Source organism: Notamacropus eugenii, chromosome 1, assembly GCF_028372415.1.
Source record: "Notamacropus eugenii isolate mMacEug1 chromosome 1, mMacEug1.pri_v2, whole genome shotgun sequence".
Classification (NCBI taxonomy): Eukaryota; Metazoa; Chordata; class Mammalia; order Diprotodontia; family Macropodidae; genus Notamacropus; species Notamacropus eugenii.
The window spans coordinates 370,407,990-370,435,616 of NC_092872.1; the positions used below are offsets into that span (position 1 = coordinate 370,407,990).

The 27,627-nt window shown below is 39.9% G+C and overlaps 1 protein-coding gene across 4 annotated transcripts in view; it reads left to right on the forward strand.

The window, feature by feature from the left end:
- ARHGAP26 (Rho GTPase activating protein 26) overlaps nt 1-27,627 on the forward strand; it is a 528,529-nt gene that overhangs the window by 147,838 nt on the left and 353,064 nt on the right. For all 4 annotated transcript variants that reach the window (XR_011971925.1, XM_072630633.1, XM_072630631.1 and 1 more), the window contains exons 5-6: nt 7,506-7,607; nt 22,257-22,367. Coding sequence is in view for 3 of the 4 variants with exons in the window: in XM_072630633.1 (XP_072486734.1) it covers nt 7,506-7,607; nt 22,257-22,367 (213 nt within the window). In the remaining variant the exon portion in view is untranslated. The remainder of the gene's footprint in view (nt 1-7,505; nt 7,608-22,256; nt 22,368-27,627) is intronic.

Sequence of the window (27,627 nt, forward strand, 5' to 3'; positions counted from 1 at the left end):
TTTGAGGCTTACCACAATTACCAAATGAGGAAATTCAGAAGTCCACGAGGCTTTTGTTCAGGTGTTCGTTGCAGGAAAGATCTTTTTTTGGGGGGGGGGGGGGGTGTTACCATATGAAATGCAGAAATAAACTTGAAAGGATCAAAAAAAATACTATTCAATTTTTATACTGTACTAGCACTTCTCCAAATTCCACCGAAGGAAGCTTGCCAAGTTTGGATTTGATTCACAGTCGTGGTGCCGGGCAAGTCGTTTCCCCCCCCCATACTGTGTCTTGCTTTGCTTCTATATCTTCTCACTTCCATCCCTCTCTCTCTATATATGTATTCCTGTTCTATTCTAGTACACATTTTAATGAAGGAAGCTATGCTATCTAAAGTACAGTCTTGAAGTGCCAGCAAATGACACTGGGGATGTATTTGGTAGCAGCCAAGTTCTGTTTTCTGCATCCTTCCTGAAAGAATGCTAAATTTATCCCTTCCTCCTCCTCCTCCTATATTCGGTTGCCATAACAACCTGTTGCTACTTGTAAGAAACTGAAGTTAGACAGCCTCATAGGGAGGGGGCTAGGTAAGGTTAGTGAGAATGATTAGTAGTAGCTTCAAGGGCCCTTGGTGGTCATCTACTCTGACATTTTCATTTTACAGTTGAGGAAGCTGAGACCCAAAAAGATTAAATGGCTTTATCAAAGTCAGTAGGTAGTGACCAGCTGAGCTGGGTTTAGTCTTTTGTTTAGCTACTACTTCTAAAATAAACTGCCCTTATTGGAATTTACCGTCTATGGAGATATAGCAAAGATGAAGGGGGCTCTTATTTCAGGATGATACCTGATGTGTGTGCAAGAGTACATGTGAGGGCCAGCAGGAGGGGAAGAGGAGATTCAGGGAAGACTTCCCAGAGGAAGAGGAGGATGGGGAGAATGGCATTGTAAGCATAGCAAACATCTCTATGGATAGCATGGTTGTTGGGAAATTCAGAGCACGTTTAAGTGATGGTGGGCAATCTAGTTAAGCTGGAGGATAAATAACCTGGAAGGAAGCAGCATGAGCTCAGACTAGGAAAATAGTGAAGTACCATATTGAGCAAAATTTTGAATGCCTCTCTAAAGAGCTCGAACTTTAATTATATCATGAGAGGTTGGTGATTATTCCATTAGGGAAAGGTTTAAAAAAAACAAAACAACATCCTGTGTCCTATAGATATTTCAACAAACTGGTTGTTGGTATATCCCTCTTTCTTTGGTAAAAAGCAAAACCCAGGGTCCCAACATAGCTGTCCTTATAAAGATCTTGCTCTTTTTCTCTAGGCAGGAGCTGGCTAGTATTCCCCTTATCTTTGGCTCTCTTCTTGGATGTTAAATTTAGATACCCTCTGTGACTGGTGGAAATATTGCAAAAATTTGGTGTCACGTGGCCTATGGCCTTTTCTCATTCTTGGCCTGTTGAAATGCAGTGAAGGGAGATTTCCCAAAGGACATAGATCCTCTAAGAAGAATGGCTAACATGGGCTGACCAGCACCCACACTGATATCAATAAGTCACTGGCAAAGAGGGACCTGACTGTTATATAAAACAGATGAGCTTCTTTGAGAAAAGCTTTGCTCACACAATTTGAAAACAAAAGCTGGCACACTCAGAGTCCTTTCCCCCGGGCTTGATAGTTTTTTCCCCTCCAACTGTTTTGGTTCATTGCCTCCTTGTCATAAATGCAGTATGTGCCTGTGATGTGCAGGGTTCTGTCAGGTACAGGTGAGGTACAAAGATGATTAGGACTTAGGCTCAGCCCTTAAAAAGTCCAATATGGGGTGACGTAGAAGCACTGTGTTAGGTTGGATAGAAAGCTGGGCATAGTTGGAGCTAGGAAGACAGACATTCAGTAGCTGTGTCACCCTGGGCAGTTACTTAACCTTTCTTGCCCTCAGTTTCCCTACTTGCAAAATAACCCAACTTTTAAGGTCCCTTCCAGCTCTAGAGCTATGATTCTATGATTATAGAAAGACTTACAGAACTAAAGAAGGATCAAACTTCTAAGCTCCTCAGTTTGCAGATGAGGAAACTGAGTCCCTTAGTATTTAGGTATCTTACCCAAGATCTTACAGATAATAAGCATCAGAGTCAGAATTTGAATCTAGGACCTCTGTAATTCTAGTGCCAGTTCTATTTGCGTTGTATTCTTTCTCTCTCTCTCTCTCCATGTGTGTGTGTGTGTTATAGCATTTGCTCTGGACTTGGGAGAGTGATAGCAGCTGAAATCCCAAAGGAAGACATTCAAAACACAGGAAACTACAAAGCAAAAAGATAGAGGTCGGAAAGAAAGTACAGATATATTTAGGGAATAGGTGGTTAATAGAGTCCTAGGCATCTGAAAGGAACTTCACTATCTAGTCCAGTGATTCTCTCACACTTCAGTCCCAGGACCCTTGTACTCTCCCTGAGAAATTTTTGTTTATGTAGGGTCTATCCACCGATGTGCTGGTAAATGTCTGACAGTTGGCTCTCTGGGAAAGGAAAGATTTTCACAAGATACACTTTAAAATTTAATCTGCATTCATAACATTTTCTTTATCGCTTCAGTCTAGACCAGGGGTGGAGAATCTGTGGCCTCGAGGCCCTCTAGGTCCTTAAGTGAAGCCCTTTGACTGAATCCAAATGTCACAGAACAGATCCCCTTAATAAAAAGATTTGTTCTGTAAAAGTTGCAGGTTCCTGCCTCTGGTCTAGACAATCAATAGAACAATAAGCCAACCCTGATTTTTAACATTTGCTGATTTCCAAGGTGTAAATGCTCACACTGAAAATTTAATAATTAGCTGTTGTGAGCAGGTATGAACTGGCCTCCAGCACATCCCTGGTTACAGCCATCAATATTTTCTGCATTAGAAATGAAAATTTCTTAGAATTATTGTGAAAATTATTTTGACCTTGTAGACCTTCTACAAAGGAATCAGGAACTCCCAGGGATCATTTCATCACATTTTGAGAATTGTTAATAGTCCAACCTCCTCATTTTATAAACGTTACCCAGCTAGTAAGTATTAGAGGAAGGACTTGAATGTGGTTCTTGACCCCATAGCCCTCTTGTTCTTTCCCCTGTACTTTGCTGTGCAAAGATAGAGGCAACTCAAGAGAAAGATACAAAGTGGAGGAAAAGCTAACTTGGGTGAGGCAGATATCAAGTAACATAACCTCCCAATGTGGCCAACCAGATTAAAATAGAATTGGAAGATGTTTAACAGAATTAATAAAAATACAGTACAATGTAAATAGTGTTAATTTGTGGTCTTTTAAGTCAATATGAGATTCTCAGGGATCCCTTTCTGTTTGAATTTGACACCACTCATCTAATCTAACTTATTTTATAAATGAATGAAGTGAGACTGAAAAAGGTTGTGATGCATCCAAAGACACTTAACTAGCAAAAAAGCAAAACCAGAATCCCATGGCCACCACTCTTGCTGAGATTACTAGACTATTTTAACAACCTCCAATTGTTCTCTTTTCCTCAAGTCTCTTCCCATTTTTCACACAACTGACAGAATGATATTCTTTTGTGGGGAAGATGGGTGGAATCAGAGTTAAGTGACTTGTCCAGGGTCACACAGTTAGTCAATGCCTGAGGCTGGATTTGAACTCAGGAAGATGAGTCTTGCTGACTCTAGACTCAGCACTCTATCCACTGCACCTCCTAGCCACCCTCTTTGTTCAAATATATTTTCACACCAAACTTCTTCTTTTGACTTCCCTAAGTAGTGTAGGAGATTTTAGCACTGGAACTCAGGTCCTCCTGAATCTCAAGACAGTGCTCTATTCACTGCACCACCTGGCTGCCCCAAGAATGATATTCTTAAGACACAGCTCTGACTGTGCCAGAGGCACAGAGGCAAAAAATGCCTCTTTTTGGCATAAAGCCTTTTACAAGACCAGAGTACAGTCTACCTTTCCAGACTTCTTAGACATAATTCCCCTCCAGGTTCAGATACACTGGCAACTTGTTTGTCAATTTCAGGATCCTGTTTCCCCAAATCCTTGCCTTGGCACAGGCTGTCACTTCATGCCTGGAATACTCTTTCTCCTTCCTTCAGTTCTTAGAATCCCTGGTTCTCTTCAAAGGTTAGCTCTTCTGTCATTTCCTACTTAAAGGCTTTCCTGATCTCTGCACAGTGGCACTACCATCATATTCATCTCCAAGTTATTCAGCATTATGTTTAAGTATGTTATATTTTCCAGTAGAATGTTCAAAACTTGAGTTAGGCACTATTTTTGTCTTTATAGCCCTTGTTCCAAGCACAGGGGCTGGGACATAGCAAATATTTGTTGGTTTATTGATTATTTTATTCAAGGTCTAGATGAATGGGCAGCTAGGTGGCACTGTGTGTAAAGTGTTGGGCCTGGAGTCAGGAAGACTTATCTTGGTATATTCAATTGAAATCTGTCCTCAGACACTTAGTAGCTGTGTGACCCTGAGGAAGTCACTTAACTCTGATTGCTTCAGTTTCTTCATCTGTAAAACGAGCTGGAGAAGGAAATGGCAAATCACTCCAGTATCTTTGTCAAGCCAACCCCAAAAGAGGTCACAGAGAGTCAGACACGACTGGAAAGGGACCCACAACACCAAAAGGAATAGATCTGGAATTACAAAGCATGACCAGGAGATGGAGGGAAGAGGAATGGAATAAACATTTATTTAGCACCTTTTGTGTGCCAGACACATAGTTCTTGACAAATATTACCTCGTTTGATCCTCAGATGAATAAAAACCCTGAGAGACAGAGTTTCTGGGTAATTAATCAGTTTATTAATTATTAATTAGGCTAACCAGCAATCAGTGCAGACCCTGAAATTCCTTGAATTCTTTCTGAAAAGGCATGCCCTGACCAGTGAAACTCAGTGCTGCTTAGTGGGCATTTAATAAAGAGGTGGGCTTGAACAGCACTCAAGGCATCTGGGCAAGGGGAAGCCATCTCCATCTATATTTCCCTAGCTCGTTTTCTCCTTCTTGGGCTGAGCTGCCAGGGACTGGGGGTTCCTCCTCCCGGCAAAGGCTCACCCAGACTGGACTCTAGAATTCAAAACCCGAAATTAGATCTCCCAGTTGGGTGGAGTCCCACTCAATTAAGGAGTGTTTGCCTTGAGGACTAGGAGCAAATCTCTTCACTCAGCCGTACCTTTCCCTGACTTACTGACCTTTTCTGGAGATGGGTTTTAACAGAAATAAGAGGAAAAAAGGGTGAATGACAAATTAGTAATAAATTTTTAATATAATAGTATCATATTATGTGTATGGTATCTATGTAGTATAGTATGTATAATGGTATAGTATAATATCAGTTTCTTTCAGTTGATTTCTCTCAGTTCTTACAACAAAGCTAGGAGGTAGCTGCTATCTTTATCCTGAGGCAAACCTCTAGTAAGTACCTAAGGCTGCAGTCTAGTCTCAGTTCTCTTATCTACTGTGCCTCCTAGCTGCCTCATTATTTTTAGATTCAGTAATAATCATTTAAAAATTATTCAGCCAATTATTATTTGAATAATATAATAACAATTACTATTATCTAAAAACTTTTATTAACATTTTGTAATGGTAAGGAAATTTGAAGATCTTTCCTGCCCCTTCATAAGCCCATGTGACCTGCTTTGAGCTTTGGCCCAGCCCAGAGCTTGAGTCACATGAAGCCCATGGTGGGAGGAACTTACAGAACTGGTGGAGCAGGAAGAGAGAGTGAGGTAGAGCTGAGAGAGAGAAGGCAGCTAGTGTGAGTGAGAGGAGTGATTTTGCTTAAGGGAGCTTCTTTCTGGGGAGACCTGATGGAGGGAAGGTTTGGGGATGGCCATGTTCCCTGCATTGATAATGTGTATAGATTTCTTTATTACTATGATGTATTTGGCTTTCTGGTGTTTGAAAAAATGTCATGGTTTCGTCTTTGAGGAAAAACGTTTATATTTTGTGAATTTATCCTGGAAATATGTATGCATATCCATAGCAGCTGCTGTGGGTATTGCATTGGCGTTACAAATTTCAGTTTCAGAACATTATTTTCCACTTTTAGGGTGGGCTTCACCTCACCTCATGTCTGAGTACCTTGGAGAATACAGTTGAGTTCTGAGATGATTTGGGAATTCTTTTTCCATCTTGGGCATTGATTCACAGGGGAAAAAAACAGCAGTGGTCATCAAATAGACAAGTGAAAAACAAAAATCTGGGCCTGTGCCCAAGAGTAGAAAATGAATTGTTGGTTGCCATGCCAGTGCCAGAATTTCCCTGCCTCTCACTTCCTTCTTTACACATTTGAATGATTAATGGTATTAGACCCTATTCAGGAAAAATGCCATTAAGAATATGAAAGTTCCTGTTTTGTAGCTCTGTTCACAGAACCTGTGATTTGTTTGGTATAGGAAACTCCCAACGAGGAAACTCTCTTTACCATACCTGCCCTTAGTTGCCTGGGGTAGGAAGAACTTGACTCTCTCTGGGGTTATACAGCAAGAATGAATGGAGAGGATTTGAACCTTGGTCTTATGACTCTTTATTTCATCCTTTCTTTTCTTTTCTCTTTGTTTCTCTCTTTTTCTCCCTCCCTCCCTTCCTCCCTTCTTTTCTTCTTTCCTTCCTTCCCTCCCTTCTTTCCTTCCTTCCTTCCTTTCCTCCCTTTTTTCCTTCCTTCCTTCCTCCCTTCCTTATTTCACTGAGGCTAGATTTTAAATCAGGTCCTCCTGATTCCAGGACCTATGTTCTCTCCACTGCAGCTAGTTGCCCCTTCTGACTCTTTTTTTCTAAAAAATATTTTGTTTTTCCTGGGTTGAATAAAATTAAAGAATAAATCAGATATAGGTTGGTGGCTGGGTGGTGCAGTGAATAGAGTGCTGCGTCTGGAGTCAGAAAACTTCATTTTAATAGTTATGTGACCCTGGGCAAGTCACTTAACCTTGTTTGCCTCAGTTTCCTCATCTGTAAAATAAGTTGGAAAAGGAAAGGACAAACCAGTCCAGTATCCTTGCCAAGAAAACCTCAGATGAGGTTGTAAAGAGTTGGACATGACTGAAGTGACTTAACACTAATAAAATTAAACACCTATTACATGTTAGGCACTGTACTAAAATGTGTCGCTAATATGAGTAGGACAAGACTGAATAAACAAAATCATCACTGATTAGCAGCCACACTTGAACACTACAGTCCTTGGGCTGTAGTTCTTTCTTCCTGCAAAAGTTGCCTTTCCCTCACCTATCTGCTTTATATGTGGAACTTTCCTCATTTCATAGTTTGAGTTTTAAGAAGCCAGGGGCTCTCTTTACCCCCTTTTATGTGTTCAGGTAGACATGAGTACATTATGGTATTTTCATAACCAAGAATGCTGTTTGTAGAGCTTGGGGTTTCTGCTAGTCTCCAGTGGTCTATGAGAAGTCCAAGGTGGGAAGAAAGGAGAGCATAAAGAAGCAAAGAGAGTTAAGTGTTCATGGTAGTCAAGGCTGCATTTATTCCTGCAATATATCTCCATTTTTTGATAGGATGCCAAGAAAAAGTATGATAAGGAAACAGAGAAGTATTGTGGTGTCTTGGAGAAACACTTGAACTTGTCTTCCAAGAAGAAGGAAGCTCATCTTCATGAGGTAAGACTGTCATCTAAATTCTTGGTTTTCAGAGGAATAGATGGATATACTTTAATCTTTTGGGGGTATACTTTGACTTCCTTTGGGTAAATCCTGTTAGATTTTTAGTGACAGGGAATGACCCTATTCTTAATAATATGAGAATTCTTTCTTAAAGTAAAATCTTATTTTCTGTTTTTCTTAAAATAAGTTGAAATCGCATTATTTGTTAAAAACTCAGATTTTGTGCCTTCAAAGCATCTTTTCACTATACCAGTTTTTTCATAGGGTCTGGTTGTTGTAGGTCTACTTTTTTTTTAAGGTCACCTTGGCTTTTCAGTCAAATCCCTTAGTGGAATGTAAGCTTTTTGAGAGCAGTGACTTGTATTCCTAACACTTAATAATTGCTTGTTGATTGATTGATTCTCCACCACAGGTCAGTTGCTGTTTTTAAGCATTTGATGTGATCCACGGGAAGTTACATTCCATGCATTCATTTATAACAAACATTCTCCTGTTCTGTGCCAGCCTCAAGGGGAACAAAGACAAAAATGAAGAAAATTCCTGTGCAGCAGTGGGGGTGTGAGACGTAGGGAAGCAACAATGTGTACGTAGGAAGTTGAAGTTGGAGAAAAGTGTTTAGAAAGGAGTTTCTGGGAGATCGTGAGCACCTGGGGAGAGAGAGGAATTGGGGTAGGTTTCCTTAAGGAGGTGGTGCGTTGAGCTGAATTTTGAAGGAAGAAAAGGATTCTGTGACGTGGAGGAGAGGAGCTAATATATTCTGGTCATGGGGTACAGCTTGTGCAAAGGTTTGGAGATGAGAGATGGGAGGTTGTTGGTGAGGAATATGCAGTTTTGGCTGAAATGTGTAGAGTATGTGAGAGAGAAGTAATATGTAATTAACTGGAAAGATAGGTGGGAGACAGATTGCACAGGTATTTAAAATCAAACATGGGAATTTGTATTTTATCCTTTTTGGCAAGAGAAAGTCACAGGAGCTTTCTGAGGGCATGTTTATACCTGTGTTTTGGGGAGTATCATTCTGGAAGCTGTGTAGATTATGTAGTGGATCAAGGAGATGGGGGAAGGGAAAAGAATAAACATTTATATAGCTCCTACTATGTGCCAGGCACTATGTAAAGTTTTTTTTTTTAAATTAATTTTATCTCATTTGATCCCCAAAACAACTCTGTGAAGTAGGTGCTACCATTTTATTCATTCTTTCATTCATTCATTTTAATTTTAATATTACATATTTTTCCAATTAAATGTAAAAAGTTTTTAATCTTCATGTTTAAAAAAACCCCAATTTTGAGTTCCCAGTTCCTTCCCTCCCTCAATCCTCTCCTCTCTCCATTGAGAAGGCAAGCACGTTGATAAAAGGTATACATGTGCAGTCATGCAAAACATATTTCCATAATTATCATGTTGTAAAAGAAAACATAGACCAAAAAAACCGAACCCAAGAAAAATAAAGTAAAAAAAGTATGCTTCAATCTTCATTACAATTCTGTCAGTTCTTTCTCTGGGGTTGGATAGCATTTTTCCTCACGAGTCCTTCAGAATTGTCTTGGATCTTTGTGTTGCTGAGACTAAGTCTTTCACAGCTGATCATCGTACAGTATTCTTGTTGCTATGTACCATGTTCTGCTTCTGCTCATTTCATTCTGAGTTAGTTCATTTAAGTCTTCCCAGGGTTTTCTGAAAACATCCTGCTCATCCTTTACTTACATATAGCACAGTAATATTCCAATCATATGCCACAACTTGTTCCTCCATTCCCCAATGGATGGATATCTTCTCAGTTTCCAGTTCTTTGCTATCACAGAAAGAGTGGCTATAAATATTTTTGTATGAATAGGTGCTTTTCCTTTCCTTTTTTAAAAATCTCTTTGAGATAAAGACCTGATAATGGTCTTACTGGGTCAGAGGTATGTATGCACAGTTTTATGGACCTTCTGACATAGTTCCAAATTTTCCTCCAGAATGGTTGTATCAATTCACAACTTTACTAATAGTGCATTAATGTCCCAATTTTCTCACATTTCCCTCCAAAATTTGTCATATTAGCCAATTTGACAGGTGCGAGGTGATACCTTGCGTTTCTCTAATCAGTAGTGGTTTTTTTTGTATGACAACAGATAGCTTTGATTTATGTATCTGAATACTGCCTCTTTGTATGGTTGGTGCTATTATTATTCCCATTTTACATATGAGGAAACTGAGGTAAACAGATTAAGTGATTTGCCTAGGATCATACAGCTAGTAAATGTCAGAGGCTGGGTTTGAACTCGGGTCTTCCTGACTGCAGGCCTAGTACTCTATCCACTGTACTTCCTAGCTGCTTCAACTTGAGATCTGGGAAGGCAGTTGTCTGATGAAAGCCTGAACTCTAGGGTAGGGTCTGTGGAAAAGAGGAAAGATATGAGGCATATTGGGGAGGGAGAGTCAGCAAAACTTGGCTACTGATTAAATACGACGGGATATCATTTTTCGGTTCTTTTTCAAGTGAAATGACAATTTGACGTTGTTGCTCAACATGGTGAATTTTTGCCTGTTCCCTTTTAGCATAAATGCTGAAGGTGGATTCCCATCCTTATCTCTAATTCTTTTCCTCTTTGCAAGATGATAATTAATTTTATCCTGAGAGATTTCATCAGAGACAGTAGGACTGAGTGCTTGGTCCACAACAGATCTGATGATTTCAGGGGTTGCTCAATTAGAATCCTTCCCTGCTACCACTTTGCTAAATATCCTTTAGCGAGTCACTTTATTTCTTAGTTTTCTTTTCTGAAATGGTAATATAGAGAGCTGATCCAGTTTTGGGGATGGTTATATGGAATAACTAGCAAATTAGAGCCAGCATTAGGGAATCTGAGTTAAAAATCCCAGATCTTAATAATAATGATAATAAAAATAGCTTATATTACCATAACATCTTTCAAAAAGCTTTATAAATATTATCTCATTGTCCCCTCATGACAACCCTGGAAGGCAGGTGCTATTATCCTCATTTTACAGAGGAGGGAATTAAGGCACACAGATGGGGTAAGGACTTGTTCGTGAGGATTTGAACTCAGAACTTCCCAATTCCAGTACTCTATCCATTGTGCCACCTAGCTGCCACACTACGTTGTGTGATCTTGGACAGTTCCTCCTTTGTAAAATGAATAGGTTGGACTAGATAACTTATGAGGTGCTCTGAGGTTCACTTTATGATCTGGTGATTGATTGAGGTCTTCAAAACAAACATTTCCATAACACAATATAATAAAAAAAGATAATTGCGCAGGAAACTGCAAATCTATTATGTACAATTTGCTATTCCTTTTAAATATATAAAAAGTTATCATGTACATTTCTTGTTTTCCCTTTACTCTTTCCCCTTCCCCTAGCCTGAGAGAGATGGCTAGCTGCCAGTAGAAACAAATGTGTATGTGTGTGTGTATGTATGTCAAATAATTCTATCCATTCTTCTGTTTATCAATTCTTTCTCTGGATATGGATAGTGTCTTCATACTTCCTTTGTAGTTAATTTGGATGTCTATAATAGTCACAATTATGTCTTTCCTCAAAGTTATTGTTAAAACAGTATTTCTGTTGCTGTATACAGTGTTCTCTTGGGTCTTCTCATTTCATTCTTCGTTATTTTAATGCAAATCTCTTCATGTTTTTAAGAACTTTTGAGTTCAAAATAAAAGAAAACAAAATAAATTAAATACCATTGTCTAAGAAGAACTGAATCCCTACTGTGTAAAATGGTACTGTTAGAGATAAAAAGAAGGTTTACTGGTTCCCTTATCCTAGAGATAGTCTGCAAGACTGTATGTAGATGAGATGAATTCATACTTCTCAGCTAACATATAAGATCTGAGTTCAAATCCTGTATCAGACGCTTGTGTATATCCTGGGCAAGTGTGACCCTGGGGAAATCACTTAATCTCTTCTAGCCGTTTCTTCCCCATCTATAAAATGCCCTCAGATGGGCCCTTCTGTGACCCTGTGATGCTGAGACACAAGCGTATTATGTAGTTGGGTCATTTCAACTGTTGCTTTTGGTGGTTTTTGAGGTCATGATTGCTAATGGAACATAAGTTCCATTAGCATGATCCATGGGCCTGATGATCGATGATGAGTGGTTGGACTGTGACATGCTAGACATGCTGCTCAAGGACTATCCTGACCAAGTTCTAGGATGCTTATTCTAGAGATTTAGCCATGAAACGATGAACATTTTTAGCTACAAAAATTATCACTTAACAACTCCATGGGAAGAGTGGGGAGAGTAGGTAAGTAAGTGCTTTTTGTACATGATAAAATGGTGGATCTCAAGAACCCTTGAGAGTCAACTTAATATTAATGGAAACATTACTTTGAGCATTATTACGGCATGTAACCTATCCACACAAATCATGGGCATTTCTGAATGATCAATAAAATCCAGAAATCCTTGATCTTACCATACTGTAGTCAGTATTTGTACAGTCAACTTTCAGTTCTCCATCTATAAGTACTGTTTAATTTCTAGCTGCCACCCTTGATATTGTCAGCTGGCTGTACTGAGAGATTGAAAGCCAACAGTAAGTTATCGTAGTAAGAGTTAGTCCCTTTGATGTCTGCAGAAATGTGTTTGAAAATTACCCTTGATAGTGTGTGACCCCAGCAAAGCACCTACTTTCTCTGATTGCATGTTAAGCAAGGATAACAGTACCTGCATTCTTTACCCCTTGGGGTTTTTTGAGACATGAGTACTTTGTTATCCTTAAAACGCTATATAGTAAGATGAGTTACTAGCATTTTGCGTAGCTAATACTAATAATTCTGCACCAAGACCATCTCTGCTTGCTTCCATATAGTTTCCAACACTTGCAAGTTCTGAGATTCTTTAGGATGGGTGTTCTCTTTTTGTAAGTTGGAGGTATAGTGGCCGAGAAATTCATGGTCCTGCAGGCATCTGACATATAAGGAGCCTCTTGACATGTTGCTAGGGTGGTTCTTGGACAAGAGAATGTGAACTCAAAATGGGAGGTAGTAGAAAGACTACTGTCTGTACTGTAGAGTCCGAGGACCCTTGGATCAAATTGAAGTAGCTAGCTGGCACGGTGTACCCAACACTGGTCCTGGAGTTAGGAAGACGAGTTCAAATCCAGCCAAGAGACTTGACTTAACCTTACTTAACATTACTTAACCTTAGTTTGTGTAACTCCTCATCTTTAAAATGAGGATAATAATAGCCCTTTTCTCCCAACGTGGTTTTTAGGATCATCAAAAACATTTGGACAATGCTTGGCACATAGTAGATGCTATGTAAAATGCTTATTCTCCCTTCCCTTGAGGGAGAAGGAAGCAAACATTTATTAAGTACCTACTGTATTCTAGGCGTTGTGCTTTATGCACATAATTATCTTTGTCAATTGCATGTTTGGTGTGAAAAAAAATGCTCTGGCAACAAACATTCAGTATTCACCTTATAGGTTCAAGGGACCGTGCTTGGTACATGTTTCTTTCTCTAAAGCAGAAGTTGAACTAGCTCCATTTTGAGATGATTGGTCCTAGTTGGGCTCATTAGTGACTGACAGTGCTGCCTAAATCAGCTGTTGGCCATATTTTAATACTGGTACTGAGTTGCCTTAAGCCAAATCCCTTCATTTATTTGAGCCTCCTCCTCCCCTTCCGTAAAAGGGTTGACCAGATGATCTTAGATCCCTCCCAGTTCTCAAGCAAGTGATTCTGTGTTCCTAACACGACTTTTGTTGGGACAAAGGGATTAGGAGAAGTGTTCAGAGAGGAGTTGGATGGTGATTAGCTATTCTATAATAATAATGACTGTCTATTTAGTGCTTTAAAAGTTTGCAAAGTGGTGTTTACAAATACTATCTCATACCAGCCTTGAAGTAGGTGCTGTTATTCCTTCCATTTTACAGATGAGAAAACTGACTTATTCAGGGTCACCAAGCTGTTAAGTGCCGAAGGCAGTTGGATTTGAACTCAGATCTGTCTGTTTCCAGGTCCCATATCCACTGTACCACCCAGCTACCTCTGCCTAGCTACATCATGGCCATGAGCAGAAAGTTGTGAGACAGGGATGATTTATCATCTGGTCCTGAGAGTACATTGAACATTCAGAGTACTAAGTCTGTTGAAATAATAATTGTAAAGCAATTAGCACAGTGCCTGGAACGTTGTTAAGTGCTATTTTTAGCCATTCAGTCAATAAACATTTATTAAGCACCTTTATACATGTTACGGGAAGAAATGTTGTTCAGCCAGCCAGTGAATCTCGGACTGAGGATAGATAGATTTTTGCATGTTAATTGGCGTGATTTTTTTTCTCAGGGCAAAACACTACTGATATATATGATATTGTATCTAGGAGGCAGTTACAATGAACCATTACGAAATTGGAAGCGTTGCTTCTGAGGTGGTTTCTTTGGCAGAATTGTTGGTTACCACTGCCATCTAGTGGTAATAAATGAAAGCATCTCATGCATTTCCATTGAGGATGCATCCAGTAAGGGATGGGATCTCCAAAGTACATTCTTATTCTTAAGAGCAAGCAGCTCATTGTTATGGAGGGTAGGAGTCATGCCTCAGCTATCCCAGGATAAGTCACTTAACCTCCTTTCTCAGCCTCAGTTTCCTCATTTGTAATTGGAAGCAGTAATACCATGTATTTAGCAGGAATGGAGTGAGGATCAAATGAGGGCTGTTGTGTGTTCAGGACCCTTGGCAAAACTATACCAAAGAAATTCCAGGTGACAGTGTAGTAAAAGTCCCAGGACTCAAGTTTCAATTCTCCATTGAATGCTTATTAAAAATTAGTTGAGTGATCTTACTGTTCACAATTTCCTCCTATGTCCAATATGTATGTGTGTGAGAAGGGTGGTCAAACTAGATGAGGAGTTTTTAACCTGAAGTCTGTGAATGTGTTTTAAAAATATTTAGACAACTTTTGTTATTATTCAGTCATGTCCGACTCTTGGTGACCTCATTTGCAGTTTCTTTGGTAAAGATCCTGGAGAGGTTTGCCATTTTCTTCTCCAACTCATTTTACAGATGAGAATACTGAGGCAAATAAGGTGAAGTGACTTGCTCAAGGTCATGTAGCTAGTAAGTGTCCGAGGTCAGATTTGAACTCAAGAAGATGCTTCTTTCTGACTTCAGGCTTGGCATTCTATCAGTAGTGCACCACTTAGCTGAATCCTGCTTGGTAGGTGCTCTTAATTCTCTGAATTTTATCAGCCATAAATCTGAGGCCGTCTCAGGTCACATACTCCAGGTCTGCCTCATTTCATGTCTGGTATCCATGATACCAAGTCGCTCTCTTGAGTTTGGTTCCTTACCTACAAAGTCAGGGATTTGAACTGAATGAATATTTCCTCCCAGCTCTCAAATCTGTGATGGAAACTGTACACCTTATGTGTGCCAAAAAGCACTGTGGAGAAAAGTTTAGATAGGACACAGTCCAAGTCCTTTCTCATGGAGCTGTCTAGTAGGGGGATGAGACATAGACAGAATAGTACATCAGATAAAGAAGTGGTGTGGTGGATAGCATCATTTGGAGTCACGCCACCTCCTTTTTCAGTCTCATTTTCGTCAGTTAGAACAGTATGCGAATATTAGCTTTTGTTACAGTTATTTTGATTAGTATTTTATTAAAATTCTAGGTGAGGTTCAGAAGGAAAAGGGCCATCATGACCATGGGGGGGGCGGAAATCAGCAAAAGCTTTGTGGAAACGCTGACATGAGTAGGGCCTTGAAGTAGCTGTAGGAATTCAGTAGGTCATTGGAGGAAAGAAGAGGTTACAGAATTGTCATTGACATAAGCAAAGGCAAAGAGCTGGAGGGTAGGAGAACACAGGGCATCCTCTGATTTACCCTACATATTGCTATGGATCAGGGCTATCTACACAAGATAGGTAAACTTGTCTTTAAAAACATTTTGGTAACAGTATTTAAATAGAGCCTCCTTTGTCATTTATATCAGGCCTGTACAACTTACATTTTTCAGGGGTGGCCCAAAATTCTTTGGCAGGCCACAAGTTGTGCAGGCCTGAGCTATATATTTTATGCTTTTAAAATCATTATTCTGAGAGGGGTTAGTTTTCACCAGACTGTCAAAGGAGTCCTGGGATGCAAAGAAGTTTAAGAACTTCTGGTCTAGATTTTGGATTGAGTACAGTATGTCTTCCATACTAGTTTGTTAGTTTATTGAGGTCATGGAATGTGCGTGCGCGCGCGCGCGTGTGTGTGTGTGTGTGTGTCTGTGGACCATTGGTGAATACAGCTAGAATGAGAAATTTGTGCATGTGTAAGTGCATACATGTACGTGTGCATGTTTAATCTCTAATTTCTCTACTTTCTAGCAAAGTATCTTGCATGTAATAGGGACCTAATAAATGTTATGTTATTGAATGAATTAATAAATGAGTGGTAGGAGGTACATTGAATCATCCCATACCTCAGTATGAGTTGGGTTATGGTAGTTGGAAATATGTTCCATTCCTTTAGCTTCATTGAGAGTCCTGACTACCACCCGCATCTCCTAGGGCATTGAGAGCCAATGATTTGTGACCTCATGATAGTAGTGGAGCCACATTGAGATCCAGACATCATAGAACCTTAGATTTGGAACATAGAACCTTAGATTTGGAAGGGCTCATCTAGTTGAATTGTGCCTGTCTGAAAATCTCTTTTACAAGACATCTGGCAACTCAGTGGTCTTAAAGGGAGTTTTGATTACTTTAGGACTGCAGAAATAGAGAAATCAATGTTTTCTTGTAGGAAAATCCAGATAATTGTCCTGAGCATTCCGAATTTGAGATTTATAAAGTAATTAATAAGGTAAATAAATACAGATGTTAATTTAGGAAATTCCTCTCATCCCACTCAAAACATCTCTTTTAGTTTAGGGTTTAGAAAAAGCGCTTAGTTATAGTGGAAGAGAAAAGAGCCAGAAATTGGAGTCGGAAGTCTTGGGTTTGAATCCTGCCTAACTCAGTTTTATGTGGGCATTGTAGTCTGTCTATTTCCTCATCTGTAATCATTTCAAAGGTTTTGTAGGATGAAGAGATTACTGATTTGGTGTCTTTCATCCATGAGTTCTTTTTAAAAGTAGTTACTTTCTAGAAGAGCCGTGGCTAGTCATTGAAAAGCTGGGTTGCAGATCTAAAGAGAAGGATGCAGAAGGATCCTTTGAGAAATCTTGCAGGCTAAGGTAGCTTTGATCTTTAGAATCACAAAGGATTGTTTCTCTTTTTGCTTACTGGACACTTCCTTATAGCTCCATCCCAGCAGGAGGAGGGCATTTCCCACCCTGAAATTTAGAATTTTGCAAATGTGCAGAATGCCTTTAAAATTTATTTATTTTTTTTCTGGTGCTCCAGTCAGCAGGACTAGACAGTTTCCCAGGAGAGAGGGAAGGAAGGTGTACAGCAGAGGGGGTATGTGTGCCAGTAACTGTGAGGGAATTGGGCTCCTACTGTGAAGAGATGAAAGACAGTGTTAGCAGATGTTGACTGAGATGGCATTGGCCCAGCTGAAGTGCTCTCAGCACAGTTAGTACACAGATAGGCTTGAGCCCTCCTATGGGGTCTAATTTTGAACTTTGTGATGTAATTCCCTTAGATATTTGTTTGCATTAAAATGAGTTTCCTTTCTTTTTTTTTTAGGATTTAGAAAAAGATCTTAGTTGAAGTGGAAGGGAAAGGAATCGACATTTGGAGTCCTGGGTTTGAATCGTAACTGCTTCTGTATGACCTTAAGAAAGTCACCTTGTTTTCTCCATCTCTGAAATGTGGAGATTGTATTAGAGGACCTGTAAGGCTTGTTCCAGCTCTACAGCTGTGATCTTGTGTTTTGGAGCCAGAGACCTGGATTTGGATGCTGAGTCTGTTCCATTTTAGGGATAGTGAGGCATCACCGTATATAGAGTGCTGAGCCTGGGGTCAGGAAGACCTGAATTGAATTCTGGCCTCTGATATGTGCTAGCTGTGTGACCCTGGGGCAAATCATTTACCTACTGTTGCCTGGGTTTCCTTATCTGTAAAGTGGGGATGATAATAGCTCCCAGGGTTGTTGTGAAGATCCAATGAGATAAGAACGATAAGTATCGTAGAAATCTTATCATTATTATTTTGGCTGTGTAGCCTTGGCCAAGTAGTTTCTTACGTCTTAGTCTCAGTTTCTTCATTTGTCAGTCAGTCAACAAGCATTTATGAAGTGCTTACTGTATTTTGGGTGCTGTGCTGAGTACTAGGAGTACAAAGAAAGTTAGCATGTTCCCTGCCCTCCAAGAGCTCCCATTCTACTGGGGGAGACAGCATGCAAACAGCTACATATATGTGGCACAAATGGAAGGTGATACCAGAGAGAAGGTACTGAGAGTTAGGGAGGACCAGGAAGGGCCTCCAAAAGAAGGAAGCTGAGGAGGGGAGAATGCCCGGAATGGGGCAGAGACCACTGAGTTGTGTCATCATGTGTGATGAACAATGAGGAGGCCAGGTTGCCGAGGGGTTTAAATGCCAAATGGAACATTTTGTATTTGATCCAAGAGGGAATGGCCATTGACAGGGGAGTGTGTGTGTGTGTGTGTGTGTGTGTGTGTGTGTGAGAGAGAGAGAGAGAGAGAGAGAGAGAGGTGTGTGTGTGTGTGTGTGTGTGTGTGTGTGTGTGTGTGTGAAATGGTCAGATATGTTTTTTAGGAAAATCATTTTGAAAGCCAAATAGAAGACAGAGTGGAATGAGCAGAGATTTGAGGCAGGGAGATTAGCCAGCAGACTATCATATAAGTGTCCAGGCACGAGTTGATGAGGGTCTACCCCAGGGTGGAGCAAAAGGGATGTGTTCAAGAAATGTTGTAAACATACCAGTAGCAACTCTTGAGGACCCTTGGAGTTGGGGTTAAAATGAAGGGACTAAAGCAGACAATCTCTGTGGCTCCTTCTGACTTAGATCCTCTGATTCCCTAGGAGTTTTCCTTTCTATTTTTCTTAGTACTTACTATCTAGTGCAGTTTTTATGTACAGATTCTTGAAAAAAGTTGTTAACCTTGTTTGAAGTGAGTTGACCTCTTCAGAAGCATTACTGACAAATTCATCTTCTAGTATGATATACTCCGGTGGTTAATAGAATGGGAGTCTTACCTCACACAGCTAGCCAGGCCATGGGGTTGGAGTCTACTTCTGGGATCTTTCCTTTGCAAGACTGTGAAGGCTTACTATAAATTCTGCAGTTACAGTAAAATGGTATAAATTATACGGATGTTAAAAATTTATTGATATGTTTTCTTTTGGCATGACTTTCATTTCCCACTATATCCTTTCCTTGTTCCCCACCTCTAGAGAGCCATCCCTTTCTAACAAAACATTAAAAGGGGAGAGGGGAAATAGTTCAGGAAGACTAAGCAAACACATCAGCAGATTTCTTAGAATAAATGCAGCATTCTGCACCCTTAGTCACCCAGTCCTGAAAAGAAGGAGCATTTGTTCTTCCATCTTTTCTTTCAAGACAGACTTGATTATTATAATTATATAGCGTTCAGTTTTGATTATTTTTGTTCTTTTCATTTACATGGTGGTAGTCATTATGTCTTGTCTTCCTGCTTTTGTTTATTCCACTTTTCATCATTTCATGGAAGTCGGTCGCTTCTCTTTATTCTACGTACTCATTGCATCATATAGAGTAGTAATATTCCATTATAATAATGCACCACAATTTATTTAGTCATTTCCAGTGGTGGGCATCAACTTTGTTTCCAGTCCTTGGCTACCACAACTAGGCCTACGATAAATATTTTTGTGTATTGAGGATAGTTCTTTCTGTCTTTGCCCTCCTTGAGGTATGTGCCTAGCAGTGGAATCTCTGGGTCAAAGGGAATGGACAGTTTGGTTACTTTCTTAGCTATAATTCCAGATTGCTTGCCATGACCATGATGACGATAGCTAGTATTCATATTTTGCATTAAAGTTAAGTCATTTGATCTTTACAGCCACCTCATGAGGTAGGTGCTATTAATATCCTTTTTCTTACAGGTGAAGAAGCCAGGGGTGGGAAACCTGTGGCCTCAAGGTCACACGTGGCCTTCAAGGTCCTTGAGTGTGGCCTTTTGACTGAGTTCAGGTTTTACAAATCCTTTTATTAAAGGGATTTGTTCTCTGAAGTTTGGATTTAGTCAAAGGGCTGCACTTGAAGACCTAGAGGCCTTAAGACCTAAAGACTGCAGGTCTCCCACCCCTGCGATATAAAGTGACTTTCCCAGAATGACACAGTTAGTAAGAGTTTGAAGCAGGATTTGAACTCAGGCGTTTGTGACCAGCATTCTATCCATAGCACCCCCTAGCCTGATGTTTGGATTAGTTCATGACCCTGTGTTAGTGTGCTTGTTTGTATATCTGTAGCCCCTCTTAGATTGGGGAATCTCCTTTGTCTTATTCATCAAAATACATTATAGAAAATACAATGACTAACCTGTATGACAACAAAATGAAAAATTTTCTATTTCCTACTATAGGAACATTAGTTTCTATTGAAAAATGGTGAAAAAAAATTGTTGAAATGTAGTTTCAATGTGATGACATCCATGGAAACTGTCAGGCAATGTGGCACCAGAGTGTCTTGGTCTGTTTCTTGGCCAGGAAAGTTCCAAATTCTTTCTAGTCAGTGGCTTTCCCAGGTGGCTTTTTCTACCTTGTGTTTTCAGACCTCTGTGTAAAAGCTTTATTATATACACATTTCTATGCCTGTCATATATACCTGCAGTTGGACAAGTCATAGGTTTATATACACGCAGTATGTAGGTAGTCAGTGTGTAGTGTGGACATATGGGTTCAGATTTCACTTCTGACAATACTAGCGGTATGCCCACGGGCAAGTCACTTAATCTTTCTGAGTTTCCATTTCCTTATCTTTAAACTGGGTATAATAATGCAGGTACCGCCTACTCCATTTTGCACATTTTAAAGTCATATATATGTTAGCTGTTAAAGTGATAGCAAATAGACATAGACACATCTGAGTGTGCAGGCAGACGCATGCACACACACATATGCACACACACACACACACACACACACACTGTGTATGTTCACAGAGGGTAAGGATATGGATGTTGAGTTTGAAAGGTAAGAGTTATCTGATTACTAGTCTTGAAGAAAAACTGACAATTTACCAGGTATGGGCTTTTGTTTATTTATTTCTAAATGAATAAATAAATAATGCAGTATGATATAGTATAATGTGATATATACTTGGGCTTAGGTTTCTCCTCTGATAAATATAAGTCATGTGACCCTGGGTAAGGCACTCAAATTCTCTAGATAATGTGTGTGTGTGTGTGTGTGTGTGTGTGTGTGTGTGTGTGTGTAGAGTTGGTGAATGTAGCTGGAACGAGAAATGTTGATTTGTAAGTAACATCTTAGTATAGTTCCTAGCTAAGAGAGGTATCAGTTTTTTCTAATTGTGGGCATTGCACTCATATTGCTCCACGTATTGGGGCAGCTGGGTGGCAGAGTGGACAGAGGGCTAGGCCTGAAATCAGAAAGCCTTATCTTCCTGAATTCAAATCTGCCCTCCAACATGTATGAGCTGTGTGACCCTGGGCAAGTTACTTAATCCTGTTTGCCTCAGTTTGGAAAGGAAATGGCAAACCATTCTAGTATCTTTGCCAAGAAAACCCCAGATAGGGTCACGAAGAGTCAGAGATGACTGAAAAATGACTGACAAAACAAACAACACGAGATTTGCAAAGCACTTTACAAATATTATATCATTTTATCCTCAATATCTTTAGGAGGTAGGTGCTAGTACTACCCCCATTTTACAGATGAGGAAACTGAGGCAAAGAGTGGTTAATTGACTTGCCCAGAGTCACACAGCTAGCAAGTGTCTGAGGCTGAATTTGAATTTACTAATTCCTTCCAGTGTTCTGATCCATACTAATTAAGAAGTTTCCTTAGCAGGTGTTCCCTATAACCAGTGAAATAATAGGTCTAGACACTCTCCTAACATGTACAGTTATCCCTTCCACATTGTGGGGGTTAAGGTCATGGTGCCCCCACGATCTGGAAAATCTGTGTAAAACATTTTTGGCTCTCCCTTCATATCAGAGAAGTTTGAATTTTTTCTTTGTCTTCTGAGGTGCTTATAGTACCTTATTGTAAAATTTGGGTTAAGTATTTGATCATAGGCTCTGTGTCATCCTCTGATCTGTGCATGTCATCTGTGGCTTCTGTAAAACTCCCAAAAAATGCCCATTTAATTTCTTATACCAACCTGTGATGTATCTTGAAGTCATGATAGGGAAAGTCGTGTTGTGGAAGGGATAACTTATCACTGAAGTACTCACATGCTGTTGTGCAAGATAGTGTGGAAAAAGCCCAAACCCTTCTAAGTCCCTAAAATCTAGGACTGAGGCTCTTAACTTGTCTGTGTGTGTGTGTGTGTGTGTGTGTGTATGTGTTTTATATAAAACCTTAGATTAAGAACAACAGCCCTAACACTTTACCCAGGCTAGCCCTTTGTATCTCTTTGCAAGGTAAGCAGTAGATTATATAAGTAATATTACCTTTTTATTTGAGTGCCTGGCATGTGTTACTGCCTTTTCTTTTGTCTCAGGTGAATGGGATGGGGTAGTGATTTTTTATTTTCTCTTGTGTCCTCTCTTCTTTGTAGGCAGACAACCAAGTGGACCTGGTCCGGCAGCATTTTTATGAAGTCTCCCTCGAGTATGTCTTCAAGGTGCAGGAAGTCCAAGAAAGGAAGATGTTTGAGTTTGTGGAGCCTGTAAGTAAATCCTGAGTAATTAATGGTGTATACGGAGACTATTAGTGGTTTGGAAATGGCTTTACATTTTTTGAGGGAGAGGTTGACTAACATAATTTTCCCATCCTATCCAAGGTAACAGTGAATGAATATTCCATAGCAGATAATTACTTTAGCTCATGACCCTTGGAATGAGATTGTAGAATGGATTATCCTGGTCCTGCTGTGAGGTAAACACTATTCCTGAGGGAGGGGTGCTAAGCTGAATCACTCTTCTCTTGCCATCAAGTACCAATTGCTCCTCCATTTTTCTCACACCTTTCCCAACCTTGAAAATGCTCTTCCTTTGGTAAAAAATCAGCATATACTTACAGCTCCTTCAACATAATAATAGACTACCACCAAGAGATATAAGAAGTTGTTGGAAGAAAAGGGTGAAACATACAAGTTTCTCTTCTCCTTCCTAGGATGGATTCTCAAAGCATTTATTTCACATAGTAATTCATGAGAATACGAAAATGTAGTTCTTATCATCCGTCCACTGGGGAATGCGACTCCTGGTAACATATTTGTTACTAACTGGGCCCTTTGGATGTTGGGTTAGATGGGATTTTGCGTATAGTATAAATTTTGCAATGATTGTATACTTGAATGAACCATGTAGTGTTGGGGGAAAACAACCCTTAGCCTATACACTTCTTTGTTTGTGATTTCGTTTGGATGTGCGCTTATCCCCAAATTCCATTCCATTATTGCCTTCAGGCTTGACCTACTATGTCCTAAAGGTATCATTGCCAGTACCTTCTCCCTACAGATTGTACAACCATCCATCTAGTATGGGATGTCTGGTGCAGACCCTAGGCTGGCATCTTTGTTCAAATGGTATCCATGCCTTCTGATTTTCTCACCATGCCATGCCAATTTGGAATTCATATTCACAATTATTTTACATGTCACATAGAACCTTGGTGCATGATAACTATAGAGATATTTTCATAATTTGATGATCCTTTGATCCCATCAATATAGGTATCTGATTGTCTAAATTAGAACCCATCCTCATCTTGTCACCCATGATTCTTATTTATGTCCTTTCCACAAGGCATCTACCTAATGTGTAGGAGCCTTCCTCCAGATGTCTTTGCATTGCATGGAATACCTTGGCTCTCTGTCTGGTGTAACCTTCATCCACCTCCTTTTCTAGGCATACTTCTCTCCAATACTATGTTTTGCATTGCTTCTTCTGCATAATTCTTTGTTGGTTATGTGTTGCAGCCTATTTGTATATGTTTCTCCATTGTCCTCTGGATGACCTAGAACTCTTAATTCTTTGGAGACTGTAATATCCTTTCACTTGCAGTCATATGGCATCACAGGAAGAATATTGATGTTACAAAGATGGCTCTTTGTTTCAGGGAGAAGCTTTAGCCAGCAAACACTTGGTCTCCTTGCCAAGTGCAGGGATATGGCAGCCAAAGGCAACACCGGTTTAGAATATAAACTCTTCAGTAACATTTTATAGAGGAGGATGGTGGAAGATTAGAAGCAGTTTTGCCTTGTAAAATAGTGAGAAGCAGTGGAGAGAAAAACAAATTCACAGGAAGCTTGGTGAGAGACCTAGGTAATCTCGATCATCTAAATCCCAATCAATGAATCCAAGGGTGAAAATGGAGAGGAAGACAATGAACAGACAAAAAGCAAGAAAGCTCTAAAGATGTTTAGGCATTTCAAGGACAAGCTCTTTTCATCATCAATTATAAAGGATCAGCACATTCAGATGCTAAAATCACAACCATGGATGAACAGCCTGAGGAAATAGAAATGGTCATAAAAGACAACAAAGACAGGAAGAGCAGACTGGAACAATTACACATAGGGGAGCTCCATGTGAGATGACATGTTTTAAGGGGATTGGGGGATTTATTCTTGCGATAACTAAAAAGAGAAAAGACTATCCAAATACTTAGGGAAAAAATATGGAATTCATTATTACTACCAAGAAAAAAAGGCAACCTAGGGAATATTCATAACCACTGACTCATATGTCTACTTTGATAATTCCTAGAAAACTTTATGGCAATTATCTACTCACCCACTTAAAGGCATACATGATGAAGGTATGGGAAGGGGACATACTGATTTTTTTTGTAAACAGTCCATCTTTTTAGACCTATAACTAACTTTTAAGTGAAAGGTACTTATTGTTGATTGCAAAGAAAACCTTATATTCATCAGAATGGCAGAGCTGACAAGAAATAAAAATGACAACTATTGTATAGGAAAACAGGCATTGTTAAAAGAGCTGTGAACTGGTGCAGCCATTCTGGAAAGAAATATTGACTTATACACCCCTAGCTGTTAAATTGTGACCCAATAAGGTGACTCTTAGGTGTATGAACCTAAAGAGATCAAAGAAGGAGGAAAGGACCCATATGTACAAAAATCTTTACAGCAGCTCTTTCTGTGATGGCAAAGAAATGGAAACTGAGAAGATATCTCCCAATTGGGGAGTGACTGAACGAATTATGGTATATGAATGTGATGGAATGCTGTTGTGTTGTAAGAAATCCTGAGGGGCGTTGTTTCAGAGGTGCTGGGAAGACTTATGTGAACTAATGCAAGTGAAGTGAGCAGTACCAGGAAAACAGTGACAATAATACTGTAAGGACAAATAACTTTGAAAGACTTAGGGAATCTGATCAGCACCATATCTCCTTCAGTCTTCTCAACTCTGTTCTTATCCCCATTTTACAAATGAGGAAACTGAGGCTGACAAAAGTGAAGTAACTTGCCCATTACCAGGCGCTGTGCTGAATGCTTTACGTATATCATTTCATCTGGAGGAGTCTGTGAGGATCAAAGTGAGGAGCCCTCTGTGTGTATCAGATTTCCTTGGCTGGAAGTAGTGTGAGTGTTGAGGAAGCATGGCAGGAAGTATTGGCCTTGGGGTCAGCGGAGACCTGGGTCCAAATCTTACTTCTGATTTTGTTGTATAACACTGAGTAAATCACCTAACTTTTCTAAACCTCAGTTTCTTTCTCTGTAAAATGAAGGGACTAGATTAGAAAAATTCTGAGGTCCCTTCTTGCTCTATGTCAATGATCCTGTGATCTCTTAAGATCTCTTTCTTAGGAAGCTAGTGGACTGAGTGTGAAGACCTGATTTCATGTCCAGCCTCACATACTAGCTGTAGGGGCAGCTAGGTGGTGCAGTGGATAGAGCACCAGTGCAGGAGACAGGAGGACCTGAGTTCAAATCTCACCTCAGACACTTGACATTCACTAACTGGGTGACCTTGGGCAAGTTGCTTAACCCCAATTGCCTCATCCTGAGTCATCTCCAGTCATCCTGATGAATATCTGGTCACTGGATTCAGATGGCTCTGGAGGAGAAGTGAGGCTGGTGACTTGCACAGCCCTCCCTCACTCAAAACAAAGTCAAGTGCAAGTCATGTCATTACTTCTCTGATGGCATGGTCTTCTTCGGCAATGAAGGATGAATACACACACACACGCACACACACACACACTTGATCCTCATCCCCATTTTATAGATGAGGAAACTGAGGCAAACAGCAGTTAGATGACTGGTTCAGCAAACAGCTAATAACTGTCTGAGGTGAGATTTGAACACAGATCTAGCCACGGCACCTCCTAGTTGCCTCAAAGAGTCCAACCTACTGAAATAGGAAAAACTTGGTGGCTGAAGAATGTTAGATGTCCAGACTATGATAAAGTTATATCTGTAGCCCGTCAGTGGATCCTCTTGGACAGATAACTATAAGTGGATGGTGAATTGTGCTCAGAATTTAATAGCAGAAGGAAAGATTGCACTGTGGAAATTACATGCCTCTTCAAAATGGAGATCCTTCGTTTTCATGTCACCTTCTTTTCCAAATCTCTCCCTTCCCTTGCACATAGAGATTAAATGTCTCTCTTGAGACATTGATGTCTCACTAAATGAATTAAATTAAGAAATCAGAATTTTAATTGTGACCATTTTATTTGCTAAGTCTCTTAACACTGCATTTCAGTTTCCTTATCTGGTTATTGACTATTGCAAAAACAATTTGTTAACCAAGGGGTGTTTCTGTCACAATTCCACAATTCCTCGGATTGGTCTTGTGCTTTTTCCCCACAAACCTATCCCTCTTCTGAATCAGTCTAGTGAGGAGTGACAACCTGTATAGATACAAGTGTGTAAGAAAATATTCAAGATAAATTAATGTGGTGGTCATGGGGAGAGCACTAGAACTTGATGGAGCAGGAGAGGTTTCATGTAGAAGGCTGTTTGAGCAGAGCTTTGAAAGGTGGCAGGGAATGTATTCTAAGCATGTGAGAGCTAGTGTGAAGGCTCAGAGATGAGAGCTAGAGAATTATCTGTGACGACTAGCAAGAAGGCTGGACAAACTAGACTGCAGAGGGTAGGAAGGGGTGTTACCTGGAACAAGGTTGGAAAGGTGGGTTGAGGCCAGATTTCGAAGGGATTTAAATGTCAAACGGAAGAGTTTACATTTGATCCTAGTTTGTTGTAGGGAAGTAAGTGATGTGTTCAGACTTGTGTTTTAGTAAAATCAGTTCACTGGCACACAAGAACTTTTAATAAATGCTTTTGGACTGACTTTAGCAGTTTTGTGGAAGATTGTTTGGAGTGGGGAGAGATTTGAGGCAGAATCACCAAATAGAGGGCTTTTGCAACATTTGTTAAGGTAGAAAAGACAAAATTTGGCAACTGACTGATTGGATATGTAGGGTGAGAAGGGGAATTCAGAAATGAGGCTGTGAATGTAGTAGAAATAAGGAAATTCTGAAGGGAGGTAGGTTTTAGGGTGAACGATAAGTCGTAATTTGCAAATGTCAGGTTTAAGAGACCTACAGGATATCCAGATCAAAATACCTAATTGGCAAATATATTCTCCTGAGGCTCAGACCAGGGCTGGATAAAGGAATTATTTGTATCGAAATGATTATTAGACTATTTAGTCACCAAATGGAAGAATACAGAGAAACCACCATGACTGAGCCTTTGGGAGACACTGACATTTAGGGTGGGGGCAAAACCTGGATAATAAAATAGAAGACCTTACTGAGGAAACTCAGAGGAGAGACTTTCAAAGGGAGAGAAATTCAGCAATGTAATACTGCAGAGAGATATAGAGGGATGAGGATTGAGAAAAAGCCATCAGATATGATGATTAATAGACCATTGGTAACTATTTACTTTGGGTAGAGTAGTTTAAGTTTAGTGATGAGTCATTCAGACAGCAGTCATTTATTAAGCA